Raw genomic sequence first — 23,273 nt, forward strand, 5'->3', positions numbered from 1 at the left:
GTCACACTTTTTAGAGGAAAGAAACCAGAGAGAAAGAGATGAGGAACAAATCAAAAGGCCAAAGCAAACACGACAGACCAAAAATACACCTTGCCTATGAGGCTATTTATTTAGCATCCTTCCTCTAACAGCAATTAAGAGAACTTCAAACTACAAGGTGGCTTTGTAACAGGGGAAATTTTCCCTACCTTGAAGCACAGCCCTCTCAAAGTGACTTTTCTTGTCTTCAAAGTCAGCAGAATCTCCACTGGGGCACAAATGCTATGAAGCCAACTGTCTCAGGTACAAGTATCTTTCTTAGAAAGCATTACTTACCCAACATTTACTTAACCTCCATTCCGCCCAAAAGTAAAGGCAGCGTTCAGAATGATCAAGTCCCCTTTTCTTTTTGGCCCTCAGTTTCTGTGTCTATAAAACGGAGGTCGGAGGAAGTCAAGCCACCTAATTTTCAAGTTTCCTGGAAGCATTAAAATTATAAGAATCTGTCCATGATTTGTACTTTGCATGGTAAGAGGTTTTATTTTGCTTTTTTAAATGAAGTCTTGAAAAAAGTTCATAGTTATTTGCCAATTTCTGCCTGAAGCTAGACTTCTTGGGTTAAATCCTCACTTTACTAGTAGCTCTGTGACTTTGGGCAAATTACTTAACCTCTCTGTTTCAGATTTCCCATCAGTAAAATAAGGATAACGGTACTGATAGAGTTTGGATATTTGCTCTCCCAACAACCGGTATCTCATGTTGAAATGTAATCCCCAGTGTTAGAGGCGGGCCTTGTCGGAGGTATCTGGATCATGGGGGCAGATCCCCCATGAATGGCTTGGGCCATCCCCCTGGTGATGAGCAAGCTCTCACTCTGAGCGGTTGAGAGATCTGGTCATTTAAAAGTATGGGGGCACCTCTTCCCCCACTTTTGCTTGCTCCTGCATTCGCCATGTGAAGTGCCTGCTGCCACTTTCCTTCCATCATGATTGGAAACTCTCTGAGGCTTCACCAGAGGCTGAGCAGATGCCACACTATGCTTCCTGTACCACCTGCAGAATGGTGAGCCAATCAAACCTCGGCTTAAATTACCAGTCTCGGGTATTTCTTTATAGCAATGCAAGAACAGCCTAACACAAGTACCTTCCTCATAGTGTTGGTGTTAGGACTGATTTAGCTAATACACATAAAGTAATTAGAACCACACCTGGAACATAGTTTGCAATATTAGTGTGGTTATTATTATTTTCAAACGTTTTCCCATTCAAAGAGCAAATGTATTCAGAAGACAGTATGCAAGGACAAACACACCCACAGCAGGAAACCTGGGTTCTAGTCACGATTCTGCCCCAAACTAGCTGTACGCTGTGGATGAACTCCCACTCTTCTCTGGGTCTCAGTTTTCAGAGCAGGCCACAAAAGAACTTTCCTGAAAGTATTCAGATCAGAGGTGATAAGTTGATAGGCAGTGTTCTGTTTGACCTACAGTTTTAAACCCCACGGTGTTTCTTTAAAATTTGATTTATTCTCAATACTTAAAATCTGGAGATTTTTCATAAAAATCCAAAATTCTATCGGTCCAGACCCTCAGCCCTGGGCCCTTGGCTGTGGTTCTTAAAGTGTGGTCCTCAACCAGCAGCAGCTGCATCACCTGGAAACTCATCAGAAATGCAAATTCTCAGGCTCCATTCCAGTGTTACAGAATCAGAAACTGTGGAAGTGGGGCCTGGCCATCTGTGTTTCAACAAGCAGGACACTGATACACACTGAAGTTCCAGAACCACTGCAGTGGAGGGACAACGGGCAGGTATTGAAGGGCAGTGGCCCCATCAGACAACAGGGAGAGGAGGTGATCTCTATTTACCAACGTACCCTGCCTCCCTGGCATCCCTGACTCATACTGGGGAGTCGGCATTTACTGAGCCACCCACCACACTCATCTTCCCTACCGTCCAGTCCCTGGGAGGTCTTGGGCTCGGCAGCTCTGACCTAGGTGGACCATCTCTTCTCACAACAGGGTAATGAGCCCGCAGGCACCATATGCCCGTAGGATTGTGTTGTTCCAAATCAAAACTGTATGAAAAGCAGGCTGTGCACACCAAAGGCACAGTTGAAAGAACAAACTGTTGAGTTGCCTTTATTAATCACAACACAATCCGCACAAGCAGCTGCTATTAAGAACAGCTGCAGCTGCTAAAAGGGTGATCTTGAAGCAGCCTAAAACAGTGCTTACAGCTGAATGCCCATCAGGCACAGGCAGACTTGCAGTCTGCTGGCTTAGTTCTTCCTCCTGAGCCTCACTCAGTGCCTTTCTCCAGACCAGAAATCATCCCCTTTCCATTCCTTGTGGCAGGGTGGGATGGGGTAGAAAAGGTTTTGTTTTTAAATTCTTGCCAGCTTGGGCAACACGGCGAGACCCTGTCTCTGCAAAACATTTAAAAATTAGCCAGGCGTGGCTGGGCATGGTGGCTCATGCCTGTAATCCCAGCACTTTAGAAGGCCGAGGTGGACAGATCACAAGGTCAGGAGTTCAAGACCAGCCTGACCAACATGGTGAAACCCCATCTATACTAAAAATACAATAATTAGCCTGGGGTGGTGGCAGGCACCTGTAATCACAGCTACTTGGGAGGCTGAGGCAGGAGAATCGCCTGAACCCAGGAGGCAGAGGTTCGAGTGAGCCGAGATCAAGACATTGCACTCCAGCATGGGTGACAGAGCAAGCCCTGTCTCAAAAAAAAAGAAAAAAGAAAAATTAGCCAGGCGTGGAGGTGTGTGCCTGTAGTGCCTGCTACTCTGGAGTCTGAGGTGGGAAAATTGCTTCAGCCCAGGAGGTTGAGGCTGCAGTGAGCCGAGATCGCGCCACTGCACTCCAGCCTGGGTGACAGAGCAAGCCCTGTCTCAAAAAGAAGAAAAAGAAAAGAAAAGGAAAGGAAAAGAAAAGAAAATTATTGTAAAATGAAGAATGAGGTGAGTTTCAAAGGATTTGAGTGTGATCCCACCTCAACCATTTAGTGACCTTGAATGAGTTATTTAACTTCTCTTGATTATGGTTTCTTCCTGGGTTAAAATAGATACAATCATAATACTTCCTAGGGTTGCTGAGGAATAAATCAAATCAGATTATACATATGAAAGTATTTTGTAAATTGTGGAGGACTAGATAAAAAGAGGCTTATCAGCATCATCCCATGAAAGCTGCAGTTTGAACCATAAATCATAAAATGTAGAAATCACTGTTTCTGGCCTAGGACTATCAGGGGTAAAATCTGAGCATCACATGGCTACAGAGGGCTTTTTGGGGACTTGTAATCCAACTTTTCTACATTCCTCCTACTCCACCCCCGCCATCCCTGAATGCCATTAACAGGAGTCTAGCAAAAGTGTGGTCCCACCTGGAAAACCTTTATCCACAGGAAGCAGCTCACTAAATGCCAAGGCAGGCAGCCCCACCCCACCATAAGCCTTATCTGAACACAGACCATTCCTCCTTACGGAGACCAAATTAAACTTGCTAAAATTTCAGCCGCCTTGAAAGCTCCTTTCAAGTTTACCCCTCACCTCAGGGCCTTTACACCTGCTGTCTGTCTACCTGGAATACACTTCCACCCAGTCTTCAGACGGCTGCTGCTGCTGCTGCTGCTTCCATTTCAAACGTCTCTGCTTCAGGGAAGACTTCTCAATCATTCTTCACTCTATCCTACCCAGCTGCCCACCATCATCATATTCTTTGCTTCTTGTTCTTTTACAGCACACACCCCTGTTTACTTGCATGCTTAATTTTGTTAAACCCTCCAGAGAACAGAAGATCTATGGAGGTAGTGGTCTTGGTTCTTATTCACTACTCTGTGCACTTACATAGTAATTGCACCAGTAATTACACTAGCACATGGCAGGCATGCCAACATATGTTGAACGAAGTTATGAATGAATGAATGCTTAACACCATTCTACACACATTGTAGATATTCAAATACTAGTTGGAAGAGACAAAAGCCTAAACAAGACTTATACCAACTCCCACTACTGACTTAACTCACAAGTCTTCTTGCGTTAAGGAAAAAATATAAAATATAAACAAATTGAACAGTTCCCCATGCCAGCTTTATTCATAGCAGCACTGTCCCTAGTTATCTCTTTATCTTGTGTAGAGTGAATTCATGAAAAGGCTCTTAAGTGGATGAAAAACAGACAGCTGTTTCCTGGAAACAGGGCCTCACAGAAGGGCATAATTATGAACAGTTCTTAAAAGAGATCACTCAGCTGGCAAGTACTTACCCAGGTCTATTGTAAACACTGTCACAAGCCCTAAGGATGAGTTGGGCAAGGCCTAAAAATCAGACCTAGGGAATGAATGTCTATAGGGCTTGTATTTACTCATTCCACTCTCAATCAGAGTCACCCCCTATATACCCTTGGCTCAGGTGAAGAGCAGAGAGGTCCAAAGGGGAATGAAACCTACTATCCCTCCCTTGTCTGCGACTATAGAATCAACCCCCGCAACCCAAGAATGATGGCTAAGAGGAGAAAAGTCTATAAGCTCTTTTCAGGTGATATACTGACTGCGGCAGAAGACACCCAATAGCTGGGTGGAGTCTTGATCTACAACCGACTCTGTGACCTACAACTCAGTCACATCACCTCCCAGAGTCTCAGTACTCCCATCTAGAAATGAGGATTAATACTTCCTATACAACCTTTCTCAAAGGCCTGACCTAAGGATAATACCATACCAAATGTGAATATTTATTGTCATCTACAAAGCATTGTGCAAAGGTAAATTAGTATTGATGGCAAATAACAGTAGTTTCTAATAATAAAGAATTCCTACAACTTGTGTTCCAGATTAACCATCCAAACACTTGGAGGCACTTGGAGGATGACTGATTCGCACACTAAACGCCATAATGAGAAAGATAACGTGTGCCCACTGTGCATTCCGGAAAGCCCTGAGTATGGGCATGCCAGAGGTCCGGAAGTACCCTCACAGGCCTGTGAAGAAACACCGGGGTCCACAAGAAAGGGAACATTCCTATGAGTCATGAGTTGCAGTTTGCTGTTCCCAGTCAACAAGCTACAGCAATCACTATGGACATTTCTTATATTGCCCTAGGATAGGCCTTAAGGAATGTAGAAAAACTTGCCCTACATCCCTCTGCCACATAAGGAGATAAGATCAAGATTTTCTGGACTCCAGAAAATGATATAGCATAACTCAATGAATTTTTAAAAATCATAAAGAGACAAGGTTAGAAAGTGCTAATTTCTCAGAGACTGCAATAAAAAGCTTCACTGGGAAGAGCTCTTTTTTTAAAGAGTGACTCAAGTCACATCACACTTAGTGAGCACCTACTATGTGCATGACCCCCTGGGTGCTGCAAAGATAAATAAGCCAGGGATTCTTTAAAGCATGGGAAAGAATAGGCTAAGGGCCACAAAAGGGACCAGGCATTAGGAGGAAACACAGGAAAGGTAAATTTTTTTCTTTTCCTTTTTTTTTTTTTCTTTTTGAGACAGAGTCTCCCTCTGTCACCCAGGCTAGAGTGCAGTGGCGCGATCTAGGCTCACTGCAAGCTCCGCCTCCTGGGTTCACGCCATTCTCCTGCCTCAGCCTCCCAAGTAGCTGAGACTACAGTAGCTGGGATGACAGACGCCCACCACCATGCCCGGCTAATGTTTCGTATTTTTTTTAGTAGAGACGAGGTTTCGCCGTGTTGGCCAGGATGGTCTCGATCTCCTGACATCGTGATCCGCCCTCCTTGGCCTCCCAAAGTGCTGGGATTACAGGCATGAGCCACTGCGCCCAGCCAAATTTTCTTCTTCTCAAAGAGATATAGGAAGGCTTCATGAGTCAAGTGGCATTTGAGCTGCGAGAGAAAAATAAAGCGGACATAAGGTGTCAGAAGGTCATCTGTAGAACCTGGGACATTTAATTGTTTCTGTGACATGGATCCTCTCGACAGACTGTAGAAGCCTATAGAGCCCTGCAGAGAATAGCATATTTAAGTGAATATGATAACATCACACAGGATTTCCAAGAAAATCAGTATTAAAATACAAAATGCAGCCGGACACGGTGGCTCACGCCTGTAATCCCAGCACTATGGGAGGCTACGGTGGGAGGATCACGAGGTCAGGAGATCGAGACCATCCTGGCTAACACAATGAAACCCCGTCTCTACTAAAAACACAAAAAACTTAGCCAAGCATGGTGGCGGGTGCCTGTAGTCCCAGCTACTCGGGAGGCTGAGGCAGGAGAATGGTGTGAATCCGGGAGGCGGAGCTTGCAGTGAGCCGAGATCTCACCACTGCACTCCAGCCTGGGTGACACAGCGAGACTGTCTCAAAAAAAAAAATAAAAAATAAAAAATAAAATACAAAATGCGTTTTTAAAGTAAATTTGTGATAGAGTACCCTATGTGATTATCAGTGCCTTAAATAATAAAATCTAGCAGCAAGTCTAATATCTACCATAATTTCAAAGCAGCAGTAAACATTTTTTGAGATATCTGCAACAACTGTAATGTGAAATAAAAATGCCTGGGATTTCTATTGGCAACAAAAACATATGTACCACTAATAACACTATGGTTTCCCATCTATATTTATAATGAAACAAAATGCTATATTTAAGTTAGACGTTAACACAAATAAAGATGTCCTTTTTTCCCCACTCAAGTTCACAGGTTCCATGCTGTTTCCATGGACCCAGGTTAGGGAACTCTGACAGAGAAAAGAGCCTCGGCCAGGCACGGTGGCTCACGCCTGTAATCCCGGCACTTTGGGAGGCCAAGGTGGGTGCATCACTCGAGGTCAGGAGTTGAAGACCAGCCTGGCCAACATGGCGAAACCCCATCTCTACTAAAAATACAAAAAATTAGCTAGGCATGGTGGCACATGCCTGTAATCCCAGCTACTCCAGAGGCTGAGGCAGGAGAATCACTGGAACCCGGGAAGCAGAGGTTGCAGTGAGCCCAGATTGAGATTGGCCACTGCTCTCCAGCCTGAGTGACAGAGCAAGACTCTGTCTCAAAAAAAAAAAAAAAGAGAGAGAGAGAGAAAAAAGAGCCTAAGAGCCTAAGCAAAGAAAGAAAGTGAGAAATATATGGGGTGTGTGTTATATGACAATGTAGAACATGCAGAGACAGGAGACGGCATGGAAAGGCAGGTAAAATCCTCAGAAGATGGCAGATAAGGTAGGTAAAATCCTCGGAGGTCACCAATGTGAGAATTCATTACTCCCAATTATTAAATAATACAATAGAGGTGGGGCACGGTGGCTCATGCCTGTAATCCCAACTCTTTGGGAGGCCAAGGTGGGAGAATCACTTGAGCCCAAGAGTTCAAGACCAGCCTGGGCAACATAACGAGACCATCATCTCTACAAAAAATAATAATAATAATAATAAATAATTAACCAGGCATGGCTGTGCTCTCCTGTGGTCCCGAGTACTTGGGATGCTGAGGTAGGAGGATCGCTTGAGCCCAAGAGGTCAAGGCTACAGCGAGCCGTGATGGCACCATTGCACTCCAGCCTGGGCAACAGAGTGAGACCTGTCATTCATACATATATACATAAATAATAGAATGTGCTCTAAGTTCTAGAAATGCATCTTCTTTGGAATAAAAAGAGATGAATGAAAGAAGCTAGGAAAACATCATTCTACAAGTTTCAACTTACAGCTCCTCTTTTAAAATGTAGAGGACAGCATATTGATAAATTTACTCCTCATAAAAGAGCATGGATCCCATACCATCCCTGTCATGTAAATGTACGCATATGTCTGGGTATAAGCATATGTATAACACAGATGTTTAGAAAAAATGTGCATCAAAATATTAATGATGATTCAAATTTAGGAGTGATTTTACTTTTTCCTTTGCATTTTCTATCATTGGAAAATGGGCAAAATTAGGCCCAACATAAGTTAGGAGACTTAGGGTAAAACACATACCACATAGTACAAAACAGAGCTTGTACAAGAACTCAGAAATTTCCTTTTCTCTTACTATATAAAAGCTTTCAGATTCAGAATTGAATGCACCTGAACACATGAAGTACATATAATTATTAAACCCAACTTATATATTTAGAAACTGAGGCTTAAAGTCTGAGTGACTTGCCCAACGTCACACAGCAGAGATTCAGAGGTAAAATCTGGGTCTCTTGGTCCTCCTGAGTGCAGAATATTGTCCTTGTTAAAAGCCAGGGTTTTGTATTCATCCTGACCCAGGTTAAGTCCCACCTATGCCACTCACTTGCTGGTAAACTTGGATGAATTCCTATATTTTTCTAATTCTAGGGTTCACCACAGTTTTTTTTTTTTAACCTCAAAGTGTAATGGTGATGATTAAATGATACAGTAAAGTCCTATTAAAACCTGTGACATAGTAAACACCCTTGTCTCACTCACTATACCGCTTTGTCTCTGTCCCAGGTGGAAGAACTCCATTATTACTTTCCAGGAGCAGACAGACATTATCTGTTCATTAGGCTCAGCAGCTTGGTTCTAGCCTCAAAAGTCAACTGGGATCATGCTCATTGTGCCTAGAACAGAGAATGCAGAACATCAGGCCTAACACAGGACAGGATGTTGACGTGCTGAGCAGCTCGTTGGGGGATCTCTAGGGAATTCGGATTCAATAGGTCAGAATGGGACCAGAGATTTTGAATTGTTAGAATCTAATATTTCTGTGAATTAAAAAGGGGCTCAGCCTAACTGTAAGCAACGCATTATCCAATGGGTGCCATGACAAGGAATGACAGGAAGACCCAGGACTGTCAACAGTTCTAGGCCTCTTCTCTCAAGGACGAAGGGCAGCCACTGCCCAGAACCACGGAGGGGGAATTGAAACCAATCCAAACTAGCACAAAAATGAATGTTTAGAGAGATCCCCTGCCCTGGATACATAATGTTCTCAGAGATAGAACAAACTTCCGAGATGATCCTGTCCACTCTACAGATGCAGCACATAGTGAATACAACTCTCGGGAACTTCCCAAGCACATGGAGGCCCATGAAACACCAACGTACCATAAATTCCCATGGTAAATCCTGCTGCTGGGGGAATTCATTAAGAGAAAAGTAGCAATCAAACACTGGAAAGGTAGGGCTTCAGAATTACCCACTCTGGAGATGTAGAAAGTGCCTAAAAATATGGTAGGTCCAGGAGCACCACACCACGCGTTTACATCTTTGAAATGGCCACATAGCACTTATTGGCCTGAAAGGAGAAACAGCCAGCAAAACATCCTGCTAGAGTTGGTGGGCAAAGGAAACAGCGGAGGGGTCCCTGAAGGCCCTTATGAATTTCTCAAAGTTTTTGCTCACCATTTTATCTTCAGAACCCTGCACGCTGATTGGCAAACACTATTACATTCATTAAGTATTTGTCAAATGCATGAAAAAACAGAGGGAGAGAAAGAGGGACAGAGACAGGAAGACAAAAAGAAATTATCTCAGGCGGGGCATGGTGGCTCACGCCTGTAATCCCAGCACTTTGGGAGGCCGAGGTGGGTGGATCACCTGAGGTCAGGAGTTCTAGACCAGCCTTGGCCAACAACATGGTGAAACCCCATCTCTACTAAAAATACAAAAATTGGCCAGGTGTGGTAGCGGGTGCCTGTAATCCCAGCTACTCGGGAGGCTGAGGCAGGAGAATCGCTTGAACCCAGGAGGCAGAGATTGCAGTGAGCCAAGATCGTGCCACTGCACTCCAGCCTGGGCAACAAGGGAGAAACTCTATCTCAAAAAAAAAAAAGAAAAAAGAAAAAAAGAAATTATCTTTGCTCCTACAGACTAGGCAGGCTACTGAGTGTAGCATGTCTCACCCAAAAGTGATGGAAACTGATTGCTACTACAGTAAAAGGAACATGAGCTTCGGAGTCAAGAATAACTGGATTCAGTCTCCAACTCTGAATGATCTTGGCCTAAGTTCTTGACTTCTTTCTTTGAGCCTCACCATTTCATCTTTAAAACGGGATAACAGCACCTATTTCACTTCCAAAATAGGCATGATACTTATGCTTACAAAGTTGTGGAAAAAAGATTACACGAGCTAATGGACTTGGGCAAAGTAAGCTAGCACCATGGTCAGCACATGGTATGAGCCAAAATCCTCCTGGGCTCCCCTAATTGTACTGCATAGTTCTTTCAGATGTCAAGCTGCAGAAATAATTCCAATTTAAGTTCACTGGATTTTCTAAGAAAGTACATTTTTATCCCAGCACTCTGGGAGGTCGAAGCAGGAGGATTGCTTGAACTCAGGGGTGTGAGACCAGCCTGGGCAACATGGCGAAACCCTGTCTCTACCAAAAATACAAAAAACTAGCCAGGCGTGGTGTTACACGCCTGCACTCCTAGCTACTTGGGAGGCTGGGGTGGGAGGATCACTTGAGCCTAGGAAGTAGAGGTTGCAGTGAGCTGAGATTGTACCACTGCACTCTAGCCTAGGTGACAGAGCGAGACCCTGTCTCAAATAATCAAATAAATAAATAAATAAATAAACAAACATTTATTTAAATAATAAACTCACGTATATATTCTTTTTTAGTTAGCAAAGTAATTTCACACTCCGACATAACAGTTCTGAAAAACAATGCTTACTGTTATCCATGTTTAATAAATGAAAAAACTGGCCAGGCATGGTGGCTCATGCCTGTAATCCCAGCACTTTGGGAGGCCAAGCCAGAAGGATCACTTGAGGCCGGGATTTTGAGACCAGCCTGGGCAACATAGTGAGACTCTATCTACACAAAAATTTAAAAAAATTAAAAATTAGCTGGGCATGGTGGTACACATCTCTAGTCCCAGCCACCTGGGCATGGTGGTACACATCTCTAGTCCCAGCCACCTGGGCATGGTGGTACACATCTCTAGTCCCAGCCACCTGGGCCTGGTGGTACACATCTCTAGTCCCAGCCACCTGGGCCTGGTGGTACACATCTCTAGTCCCAGCCACCTGGGCCTGGTGGTACACATCTCTAGTCCCAGCCACCTGGGCATGGTGGTACACATCTCTAGTCCCAGCCACCTGGGCATGGTGGTACACATCTCTAGTCCCAGCCACCTGGGCATGGTGGTACACATCTCTAGTCCCAGCCACCTGGGCCTGGTGGTACACATCTCTAGTCCCAGCCACCTGGGCCTGGTGGTACACATCTCTAGTCCCAGCCACCTGGGCATGGTGGTACACATCTCTAGTCCCAGCCACCTGGGCATGGTGGTACACATCTCTAGTCCTAGCCACCTGGGCCTGGTGGTACACATCTCTAGTCCTAGCCACCTGGGCCTGGTGGTACACATCTCTAGTCCTAGCCACCTGGGCATGGTGGTACACATCTCTAGTCCTAGCCACCTGGGCCTGGTGGTACACATCTCTAGTCCTAGCCACCTGGGCATGGTGGTACACATCTCTAGTCCTAGCCACCTGGGCCTGGTGGTACACATCTCTAGTCCTAGCCACCTGGGCCTGGTGGTACACATCTCTAGTCCTAGCCACCTGGGCATGGTGGTACACATCTCTAGTCCCAGCCACCTGGGCATGGTGGTACACATCTCTAGTCCTAGCCACCTGGGCATGGTGGTACACATCTCTAGTCCCAGCCACCTGGGCATGGTGGTACACATCTCTAGTCCCAGCCACCTGGGCCTGGTGGTACACATCTCTAGTCCCAGCCACCTGGGCATGGTGGTACACATCTCTAGTCCTAGCCACCAGGGAGGCTGAGACAGGAAGATAGCTTACACCTAGGAATTTGAGGCTGCAGTGAGCCATGATCATACTATTGCACTCCAGGCTGGGCAACGGAGCAAGATCCTGTCTCAAAAAAAGAGAGAGAGAATACTAAGACCACACAGCCAACAAGAGGCAGACTGGGAATGAAACTATAGATTTTAACATTTTATTATAATTACTATGATTTTCTGAATCAAAAATTCAAATAGGAGATCTTATTATAGAATACTTGAACTCAAACTGTTCCAGAAATCTACTTATATTATGCTAAAACTTATAGCTAAAATCGAAACAAAATCCTGAAAGAAGTGATTTTTTAAAACAAAGCCTTTCCTCTGGATTTTATGCATCTATTCTTAATAGTCTCAAGTAGGAGAAAAGGAACATGTTTTAGAGTAAGGCTGACCTGAGTTTTAGTAGCATCTCTACCATCTATTAGCTTTGTGACCCTGGATATCCACTTTCCTAACCCCACTAAATTTCAATATCTTCATCTATGTAATGGGAAAGCAATACCTCCTCAAAAGTCTATGTGAAGTTCCTGGCCCTGAGAAGATGATTAGTAAATGATTAACTGCTGTAAAAATCATGCCATGGTACCGACCACTTGGTCTGTAGGTTAGGTGACGGCTTGTTTCTTTCCTGCCTTCTCCAGCATCTGCATACCCCCTGTTCTGCATCTGTTCAATGGGGACACAAACCAGTCTTTATCGAACCTCACCAGGGGATGAAGACAACAAAAGAGCTGGCAGAGACATTATGCTAATACCAAATATTATTAAAACATTAACGAACTCTGGCAATTTCCCTGAATTTTGATAAATGGTGTTTATTATGCACTGCCAGCCTTTCGCACAGTCTGGGCTCTCAAATATTAGCTAGATAATAACACCAATCATTCTCCTAAAAGACCAAGGTATAGAGGAATAAGAAGTGAATCTAGACAATTGCAGCTAACACCTGCCTCCAAAAAAAAATCAGAATCTCTGTACAAATAGAGAGCATCAGGACAGATCCCAGAGACCACAGTGACCACCAGCAAGCTCAGATCAACCCCACAGCCTGTGCAGAACCCTGCTTTGATAAGACAGTGGAGTGTCTTGGTGTTGACAGGTCATTGATTATGACAGCTGTCTACCACCTCCTTGCTCTTCAGTGTAAAATTCCTCCGAACTAGACAAAATGAAAAGGATCTGTGAAGCTGGAGGGGTTTCAGACTTGGCTAACAATCTTACACAAAAAGAGAGTAACATGCCTCACCCCCGCCAACTGCCTGAAACATGAGGCAGTATTTTTCTCATTTCCACTAAAGAGGCTTGCACCCAATTCGTGGTTGGCCACTTCATTCTGTGTGAGGGGATAATATCTGTAAGCTGCTAACAATCCTCAGGTGCAGCTCAGATACAGAACAAAGCCAAGAGGACTTGCCACCCCCCGCTCCCTCCCACTGAAATGAGGGCCTGGTACCACCCAAGTAACACCTTAACAAGCTAGGGGTCATTAAGAGGCCTGATTTGCACAGTCATTAAAGAACCAAAGCTGTGGCAAGTGAAACAAAGTGTACAAAAAAATGATTTTGTTCTTTAAGCCAAGCCAAAATCTGCTTTAGAAAAAGTAAATCCACATAGGAACCCTTGCTGTCGCCAAACCTCCACTTGTGTAGAGCAGCCAGCATCTCATTAAAGGAAAGCAAGGAACTCGCAAATGAATGCAGCACCACACACAGGCAAGCTCATTTCGCCATCTGCCTTCTAGTGTCCAGAGGGGCAAAAGGCTTAAATGACACTCTCCTGAATCTTCTCTCCTGTAGGTGGAAATGCTAAATTCCCAGGGGGCAAGAAAGACCGCTTGCAAGGTCAACTGGGTAAAAAGGAATAGAAGCAAATCCAGTTTACCTGTCAACACAATGCCACCCATGACATTAAACACATGCAAAAATTAAGCACCCTAGAATAATTTACTTTTTAATATCTGGATAAAAGCTTTGCCGATTCAGTGTATCAGCTTTGGAGTTAAGCATAGAAGTTCCTAATGAGCCAGGCACTTAAATTTACCCTCCCTACATTATCCCATTTCCTGACCTATGACTACCCTAACTGGTGGTGACCCAGTACCTTCTTCTAGTAAATGACCTACGCAAGTGACATCAGAACTGATCTGGGAGCTGTATTAACACAATGGCAGACTTCCATTATTTATGCCACAGAGAAAGGCTATGATTAACTAAACAACTTAAGTAACTGCCCTCAGCCTTCTGTGTGTGTCCCCACCTTCCTGACAATCACTGTGTTGGCTTTTGGCTTTGTAAGCATTTTAGACTTCCCTCTGGAAGCTCACTCCTACCAGGTTATATATATATATATTTAATTCATCTATTCATCTAAATAGTTGAACGGTCGAATCTCTCAATAGTTTTTCAACCCCATACGCAACGTTAAGATACACTTGGAGAGTGCGGCACAAAAGGTAAAAACCAGCCTAGAGTTTTAACATGTTTCATCTAACTTCCCAACGCGTGAACAACTACCAGCGGACACAGACACGTTCAGTCTGTATTACCCCCTCCTTGGGCAGTGAGGAAGAAGAAAACCTAGAAGGAAGAAGGTATCCCAGGATAGAAGCAGCAACAGCCGGCTGAAACCCAATTAGATTGCAGGAGAAAGAGAAAAGCCCTGTCTTCCTCTGTGGCCAGAAGACCTTTTCCAATCAAATTTTTCAACACCTGGAAAATTGGCTGATCTATTTGTAGAGAGCACACAGAGACGAGCGTTAGAGCAGCACTACCCTGGAGTACCAGTTCTGCGGAATGTTGACCGCCGGCCACGCACCGCATGACAGCCACGGATCCACTGGCGGAGCCGCAAGCTACAACCCAGGCGCCTGGCAAACTCACACTACACCTCAGTAGCAATAATCCCAACGGCAGGACACCTGGGGAGGGTGGGCTCGGTCTCCCCGGCCTGGCTCAATTATGTTCCTTTACACAGCATTCAGTCATGTTTCAGGAGCCGTAGGTGAGGGGCTGGAGGTGGGAGTTGGGGGCACATTTTCTAGCCCCCGACGTCTCCGCGGTTGGAAACTCTGGGCACCTCTTTCGGCCAGCGCTAAGACAATACACAAAGAGCAGGGAACCGGCGCTCCTCTGCGGCCAGAGCTCCGCGCCTAGTCACGGAAGAGCTGGGAATTAAGAATTCCAAGCTCAGCCAGAGCCCTGAAGAAGCACCGGAAATGCTTCCGATCGCTTCATGAGAGAAGTCAATTTGCAAATCAAAGTTGCAGGAACTCCGGACGCCCAGACTACTTCAGCGGGTTACTCGGGAACACCCAACAAGTTTGGCCACCGGGGGCTCCGCATGACAGCGCCGCGCCGCGAGACGAGAGAAGCAACTTGTCGCTCGGGCGCCAAGCCAGAGCCCTGAGCCGTCTCCGCTCCCAAGCTCGGGAGAGCACCCAAGAGCCGGCGTCGGGAAAGCGGAGGTCCCTGCCTCCGGCAGCCAAATCCCTCAACCGAAGGCACCTCAGGGGCTCACCTGGACTGCACTCGCTTCAGGGGCTTCCCCCAACAGTGCAACGCTTCACCGCGAACGCCTCACCTGCCTGCCAGCCCCCGGTGGCGGAGAAATTAACAAAAGAGCAAGCGAACAAGGAGAAAGGGAGACCCGGCGTAAAGTATAGTAAGGAGGGGAGGGCAGGCAGCTCGGCTTTCGGCGGAGAAAGAAAAGAGAGGCGGAACAGAGATGGCTTATACCCAAGGCACCGGCTCGGGAAGGCAACCGAGAAGGGAAGAGGTCAAGAAGGGGGAATGGGTTTTCTACTCCGCTTCCCATCACACACACACACACGCACACACACCTCCCCCTTTTTCCTCCTTACCCAGCATGGAAAAGATGAAATCCTTGGCTGTGTGAATCTCCAGCGCTCTCTGGTCGTCGTATTCCCGCTGGTCGTGCTTCGTAAATTCTTGGATGAGTTTGTTCAATTCCTCCACCCGAGCTCCCGACCTGAAATCCAGCTCCGGGAACGCAGGCTTGTTGTTACAGCCCAGGGAGGCTGCCTTGCTGGCGGTGGGAGCCGCCATCTTCATGCAAAACGCGCCGAGTAGCAGCTCCGCGGCAGCGCAGCACCCACCCCCGCCCCCCACCCCGCCCCCCTGGGCCTCCTCCGCTCGCAGGCTCCCAGGCTTTGGCCCCGGCCCGTGGGCGGGTTGGCGGGCGGGCGTCTGGGCGGGCAGTCCCCCGCTCCGTGCGCTCTGGGCGTGCGAGCTTCGGGAGGAGCTGGACTGCAGCGAGGGTGCGTGTGTGGCCCCGACACCCTTTTCTCCGGCCCCACGCCCGCCCTGATGCTGCGCGTCCCTGCCCTGCCCTGGCTCTCGCTGGCAGCGGCAACGGCGGTCGTAGAGCCAACCGGAGCCTCCCCCGGGCGAGGAAAGTGAAGTGGAAACAATGTGAAATTCACCAGCTCTGAAATCAACAAGCTGCCGGCTCCGGTGTTACGGAGCCAGCACCAGCGTCTCCATTTAAAGGGACAGCGCACCCAGTGGAAAGGAAAATAAATAAATGACAGAGGTCTGCGCGCATATGCCACTTGCCAATCCGTACTTGGGAAGACGCGCGAGGTGTGGATGCATTCTTTCTCCACCTCCACGGCCGTCCCCCCATCCCCTTTCTGGGCAGGGTTTGCCAAGCGCATTCAAGGAGAAGAAAGTCTTACTCCGTTTAATTTTAAGGGCGGTGTCCTGGGGGAGGACATCTCTGTGCGCGTTTACCTCTCTATCCCAAGAACTCCAATACCTTTAAATAGTAAAGGAAACTGCCTTAAGGAATATGAAACCTGTCTTCTACCCTTTTCCTCTTGGATTGCCAGAATGATAGGATTGAGCGTATCAAAAAAGAGGGTCCACATCTAACCCAGTATTGGCACTCCCACTAACCCCTATAATATCCCTATCTTTGCCCAAGGTAATTAATGACCTGAATAACAGCTTATTTATCTTAACATATAATGAGTTAATGAGATTCAACCTACTCTAATATAAAGATAGGGAAACTAAAGTGTGGGTGCGGGAGAGGGGAAACAATGTATTGCCCCAGGTTCCAAGAAATGTTGAATGACAAGATGAAAATTTTCTCATTCAACAGATAAAATTTGAGTACGCACTATTTGCCAGATGGAGTGACAGAATGTGACAGTGATAGCCAAAAGACATGGCTCCTACCATGGAGTTAGGCTTACATGACAAGGCAAGTTCAATCTAAGTCAGTCATTTAGGCAGAATAGAGTCTCAGAGGTGGTTTTAGTGTTTATGGGGTGTATCATTCAAACACTTAGGGAGGCCCATTGGCTCTGAGAAACATAGGTTATCTTCCTCCCTAATTCTCCAAAATCTGTCTTCTCTATCCCACAGTCCCTGATTTAGATCAGGTCTGTTTCTTACCCGAGTTCTCATGGCCAAGAATACAAATTATTTTGTTAGACATGGAAGGAAGTACAGGTTCTTCCATGCCTTCCCCTATAAAACGGGAATAATAATTCCTGTCTCACAGGTTGTTTTAAGGATTACATGAGATAAAACAGGTCAAGCACTTAGTACAAGGACTGACATAAGAAGTACTTAGCTATTATCAGCTTCTACTATTATTGTTATTAATTCTTTCACTTTTCCTCAATCTAGTAACAACTTGTTGCCAGAGTGATCTTTAGAAAACACAAATCTGACCACTGACCTCCCCCTGGAATTCCTCTCTTCTTTACTCAGTTTACACCAAAACCAATTCGCGTCTGCCTTTTTCTTACAGCTTTCTGGAGACCCTCCCCTCAAGCTGGTGGCAACTTTTCCTTCCTCAGAACCTACTCTCAGAAGCTTTCATATGATGCTAATGAATTTTGACCTTGCTTCATCATTGTTTTTTGTTTTGGGTTGTGTGTGTGTGTGTTTGTTTGTTTCTGAGACAAGGTCTTCCTCTGTAGCCCAGGCCAGTGTGCAGTGGCACAATCGTGGCTCACAGCAACCTCAACCTCCTGGGCTTAAACAGTCCTCGCATCTAGGTGTCTCAAAGGGATTACAGGCATGAGCCACCACACCTGACCACTTCATCATTGTTAATGCAAGTTTTAGACTAAAAGATTCTTGGGGATGAGGGCTACATCTTATTCATCTTTGTATTTCCTGCAGCATATGGTCCTACCGAAGGATCCTCTATGTTTATTGAATCAAGTAATGAGTGAAGAATTGTGGCATAACCAGTTAATTTCTCTTACTTTTGGTTTCCTTCTCTTTGAAACACTTCCTCACCCACTCAGTATGAAAGAGAGAGGATCCATGCCTAGATAAATGCTGGTGGACTGATGAGGAAGTAACTTAAAAACTCTGGTTTTTAGGCGGGGCGTGGTGGTTCGCGCGTCTAATCCCAGTACTTTGGAGGCCGAGGCAGGCAGATTGCCTGAGCTCAGGCGTTCGAGACCAGCCTGGGTAACACGATGAAATCCCGTCTCTACTAAAAATACAAAAAATTAGCCAGGTGTGGCGGCATGCGCCTGTAGTCCCAGCTACTTGGGAGGCTGAGGCAGGAGAATTGCTTGAACCTGGGAGACGGAAGTTGCAGTGAGCCGAGATCGCGCCACTGTACTCCACCTTGGGTGACAGAGCAAGACTCCGTCTCCAAAAAAAAAAAAGCAAGCTCTGGCTTTTGCAGCTCTGCTATGCTCCCCTGACTTCTCATCCTGAGAGGACATTAACATTACCTGGGCAGTACTAGAAGCCACATAAGTGTTTGGAACTCCAGCACAAATTGATCCACTCCCATCTGTCAGTGCTTCACTAGTGATCAATGGCAGGCACCTGTGTGACAGCTGACTGAGGCAGTCATTCCATAGAGCAGAATGGTTCTAGTTACCTCCAAACCATATACAGTTAGAAATACTTCAGACAACAAAATCAAAACACTTTTTATTTGTTAATTTCCAAACATATGAATGAGGCATCACTACTCTTCCCTTATTTTTACCTTTTCTTGTGATATTTATATCCATAAAGAAACAACAGGTTGTTAGCAGAAAGTATTCCTGTTGTGCCGTAGTGCTGGGCCCTGGGGGTTTGAATGAGTGAATGGTCTCTCTGATGTTCCTCATTGTCTGTTCTCCTTCCCATCAGCCAGATCAGAATTCTATGAATCATGGACCCTCAGTGAGTCTGCATATCCAGATAATGTAGTTGGATGGTAAACTAACACCTTCCTAGGCTCTAATAGAGCGCTGATAAGATTGTGTCAATATCCCTTGTTGAATTAGAAGAATAGAGAAAAACAATCAAAAACCATAATTTCCTGAATTGATCTATTGGGAGACTTTTTAACCTCTGAGCTTCTCAAGGGCAAGTACTGTGTTTCTTCACCTGTGTAAACGCTGCATTTAATTTAGTTCTTGACCCATCTTATGACCTTAGTTTATATGTTCAAATGAATATATAAAAGAATGAATGAAGCCGGGCACGATGTCTCACACCTGTAATCCCAGCACTTTAGGAGGCCAAGGTGGGCAGATCACGAGGTCAGGAGTTCAAGACCAGCCTGGGCAACATAGTGAAACCCCGTCTGTACTAAAAATTCAAAAATTAGCTAGGCATGGTGGCATGCACCTGTAGTCCCAGCTAGTTGGGAGGCTGAGGCAGGAGAATCGCTTGAACCCGGGAGGCGGAAGTTACGGTGAGCCGAGGTTGCACCACTGCACTCCAGCCTGGGCAACAGAGGGAGACTCCGTCTCAGAAAAAATAATAATAAAAAAGAATGAATGAACTAATACCATCCCTCAAAGTCCAAGAAGTCAGAATTTAGGTGATTTTTGCTACAATTTAAATATCTCAATGTAAGCTATCTATGGTTTCCCAGTATTTAGTTAAGTGTTGTTATAAATGTAAATATTTCTGCATGCATTTAATTAAATGCCCCAATTTTTATGCCTTTTTCTCCCTGTGTATATGACCTAAGAGAAGGAAGGGCAATAGAGAGGAAGGTGAAGAGAGAGGGAAAATCTTTATTAGAAGATGTTAAAGAGTGTCTGAGCCTTGTAATAAAAATGCAATCTCTAGAATTTTGACAGATAGACAAAGGTCAGTGGAGTCTACCATCGAAACAAGCACTAAGGTAGGCTTTTCCTTTGCTGGCTCTTGCAGCATCAAACAGAACAGAGTAACAGCCTGCATTTCCAAACTGCTGTCACACTTAGAGGTAGAACTTGCCCTTCTACTCCCAACTCCCGAATTTTATTAGCATGTGAAAGAAGTCTTCATCTTGCTTCTCTGGAGCTGTTTGTTGTTAAATACAGCTCTGAAGTTCTGTGGCAAACTCTCAGCCATGAATAACTGGGCTGTGCAGAGCCTGCATTAAAAATAGCAAGCTCCACATCCACATGATGGATTAACAAAATATAATTTTAAACAAAGATTCTCTGGTCTGACGGAGATTTAAATAGCAGCCTAGGCTACAAGATCTGGCCTTCTTGGGCAGCTGGATTTTCAATAAAAGTCTAACAAATGGAAGTGGCCTGGGTTTTTTATGATTTGAAATGCAGGCAGGAAAAAGAGAGGCAAACATCACGGACATGTGGAATGTTGACAGCAGAAGGAACTTAGATGATAAATTCCATCCACCCCGCTTATTTACCAAATTGGAGAATGAGGGCACAGAAAGAGAAAGGAAACTTGACTAAATAGTAGAGACAATTCTGTTTCTATTTTTCATACTAACTTTAAATTTACTAAATATTTGTTATTGTGTTTCCAGACTGCCAGAAGGAACATGAAAAATGCCATGAAATTTGATCAAAATTATAATTTAAAAAATAAAAATAAAAGCAGGAGAGTGGCCCTTGGGCAAAATGCACTCATTTCACTTGAAGTTAAATCTCAGTAAACCAGAAACTGCTGACATTTGGAATTACTTGGCTACTGATTTTTCCTGGCAATAGGTGGACAATCAAGACTACAGCTAAATCTCTTTGGTAGTCATAAACAAAGGTGCGCATGTCCCTGCTCGGGGCAAATCGGGCAGTTTTACTTCTAATGAGATTAGGCCATTGAATTTTTTTTTTTTTTTTTTGAGACGGGTTGTCGCCCAGGCTGGAGTGCAGTGAAACCATCTCAGCTCACTGCCACCTCCACCTTCTGGGTCCTGATTCAAGCAATTCTCCTGCCTCAGCCTCTGGAGTAGCTGGGATTACAGGCACGCACCACCACACCCGGCTAATTTTGGTATTTTTAGTAGAGACAGGGAATCACCATGTTGGTCAGACTGGCCTTGAACTCCTGACCTCATGATCTGCCCACCTCAGCCTCCAAAAGTGCAGGGATTACAGATGTGAGCCACCGCGCCTGGCCTTAGGCCGTTGAAATATCAGCGAGGTCCCCAGAACAATATAAATAACCCTCTCTATTCAGACTATTCAGTCCTAATAAAGTGAGGCCCACGTGAAGCCCACCTGCTCTGATGTGTTCACATGGTTCAGAGGGCCTAGTCCCAGCTTCTCCCTCAACCCTGTATCCTCATAACCTTGAGGGCGTGAGTGATCTAGCTATGGAGAAAAGTGCAGCAATATAAATCTCTCCACTCAGTCTCTCATTTTATTCTCTGCTCTCTCTCTCCCCCAACCCTGTACTCTAATAACCTTGAGGGCGTGAATGATCTAGCTATGGAGAAAAGTGCAGCAATATCAATCTCTTCATCCAGTCTCTCGTTTTATTCTCTGCTCCTGCTATACTCAGGGAAGCAAAATCTGTGCATGTGAAAAGAAGGAAATGAACTCTAGGGATGGAAATAACAATATCTGATAGCAATTATTAACGATTCCTCATGATAATAGAGCACTTTACAGTTCAACAAAGCGCTCATCACAAAATTCATTTATCAGTTCCTCACAGCCTCCTACTGAAGCAGGTTAGTGAGGACTATTATTATTTTTTGCATTTTGGAAATAAGAAACTAAAGCTCAGAGAGATAGTGAAGTTTGTGGCTAATTGTCATCCTTCAGCTCTCTATTTAGATGTCATTTCCTTGCAAAGAGCTTTTTCTGGATCTCCTCCACCCCCACACACCCAGGTCTAGGTCAGGTAAACTCCTTTGTAGACTCTCCTTCCCTTTGGACTTAGTCACTGTTCGTTCTCACACTTCCTTGTATCTGCCTGATAACTTACCTGTTTCCCTCACAAAAATGTAGGCAACACTGTCTGTCTTGATCACAGATGTATCACCAGTACCTCTTACTGGATGTGTAGAACATAGTAGATATTCAATAAATGTTTGATTAAAAAGTAAATGCAGGCTCAGACCCCAAATTTGAGTCTTTTGATTTACGATTCGAGTTCTTTCCATGAAACCTCACTGAGTCTGTTGTTAGCAACCATTGAGTATACAGAAAAACACCAATAATCTCTCACATTTTAGAGAATGGGTACGCTTTATCAGCATTTCACATACACAATCTGATTCCAAATTTTGATTCAAGTTACCTTATTGTAAACAAAGCCTTTTGTTCCTCTTCTCTCTACCTTAAAATCTAAGCTCAGGCCCTTTGCTCAATAAAGTTTATGACAAAATAACTTTAAAAATTAAGTTCATATTTTCAATTCTTCTCTCTTTTGGGAAAACCCATCTGACTTAAACTCTACGCATCAGGTAAGAAAGGGCATAGTAATAATTGCAGGCTCTAAAAATCCTCTTTGCATATTACAACTGCCTTAATCCCATCAGCTGTTCTGGTGAAACGGTGGGGCCCTCATAACCAATCAATCCCTTGCTACCGTGACATTTTGTTCTGGTCCTTGAACTTGCCAAAAGGCCCTGTTCTGGGTTCTCCACATCAATCCGTATCCTACTTTACATATACCCTGGGTACTGGATCAAGTGCCAAGGATAGACCATAATCCTTTGTCATGGGAAAAGTGGAGCTGTTTGGCTTGCTTTGCTGTGGTCAATTAGTTAATTAAAAATAAATTAATTTAGTTTTTTTTTTCTATGTGGCTTCAGAAGGTGGAACCAGGAGGGATTGATGGCAGCTACAGACATAAAACTTTGACTGAGGATGTGGAAGCATTTTCTCACAATGAGAGCCACTCTTTACCGAATAGGCTGCTTTATGAATTAGTAAACTCCCCATCACAGAAGGTGTTCAGGGCTGTGTTATCCACCCATCAGGGTTATGCTAGAGGAGGTTCCTAAGTTAGTAAAGAGCTTAGACTATGGCCTCTGAAATGTTTTTCCACTCTGAGAAGCTCTGACTCTATGGTCCATTTTCAGTTAACAGAAAAACTGAAAACTAGCTTCCTACAAGGAGTCACTCCATGACAGAGCTATGTTCTGCACTAAACACAAGGCGTTTGAGATCTATTTTCATGTAAGGCCCAACGAAGATCAAGGATTATGTCTTTTATTTTTCTAGGCTTAAAAATACATATTTCCTTGTTTCTGGCTTTTGTTTTCTTTTTCTTTCTTTCTTTTTTTTTTTTTTTGAGACGGAGTCTCCCTCTGTCGCCCAGGCTGGAGTGCAGTGGCACGATTTCGGCTCAC

General features: G+C 44.9%; 1 protein-coding gene across 2 annotated transcripts in view; it reads right to left on the bottom strand.

The window, feature by feature from the left end:
• MB21D2 (Mab-21 domain containing 2) overlaps positions 1-18,262 on the bottom strand; it is a 124,369-nt gene extending 106,107 nt beyond the window's left edge. The window contains exon 1 of one of the 2 annotated variants that reach the window (XM_024245347.3): positions 15,592-18,262. In XM_024245347.3, coding sequence (XP_024101115.1) covers positions 15,592-15,802 — 211 coding nt within the window. In that variant the 5' untranslated portion in view covers positions 15,803-18,262. Of the gene's footprint in view, positions 1-15,248 lie in introns of both variants that reach the window. The other variant, XM_002814421.6, reaches the window with a different exon arrangement.
• Positions 18,263-23,273: the final 5,011 nt, after the last annotated feature.

The sequence above is a fragment of the Pongo abelii genome, chromosome 2 (genome assembly GCF_028885655.2).
Source record: "Pongo abelii isolate AG06213 chromosome 2, NHGRI_mPonAbe1-v2.0_pri, whole genome shotgun sequence".
Taxonomy (NCBI): Eukaryota; Metazoa; Chordata; class Mammalia; order Primates; family Hominidae; genus Pongo; species Pongo abelii.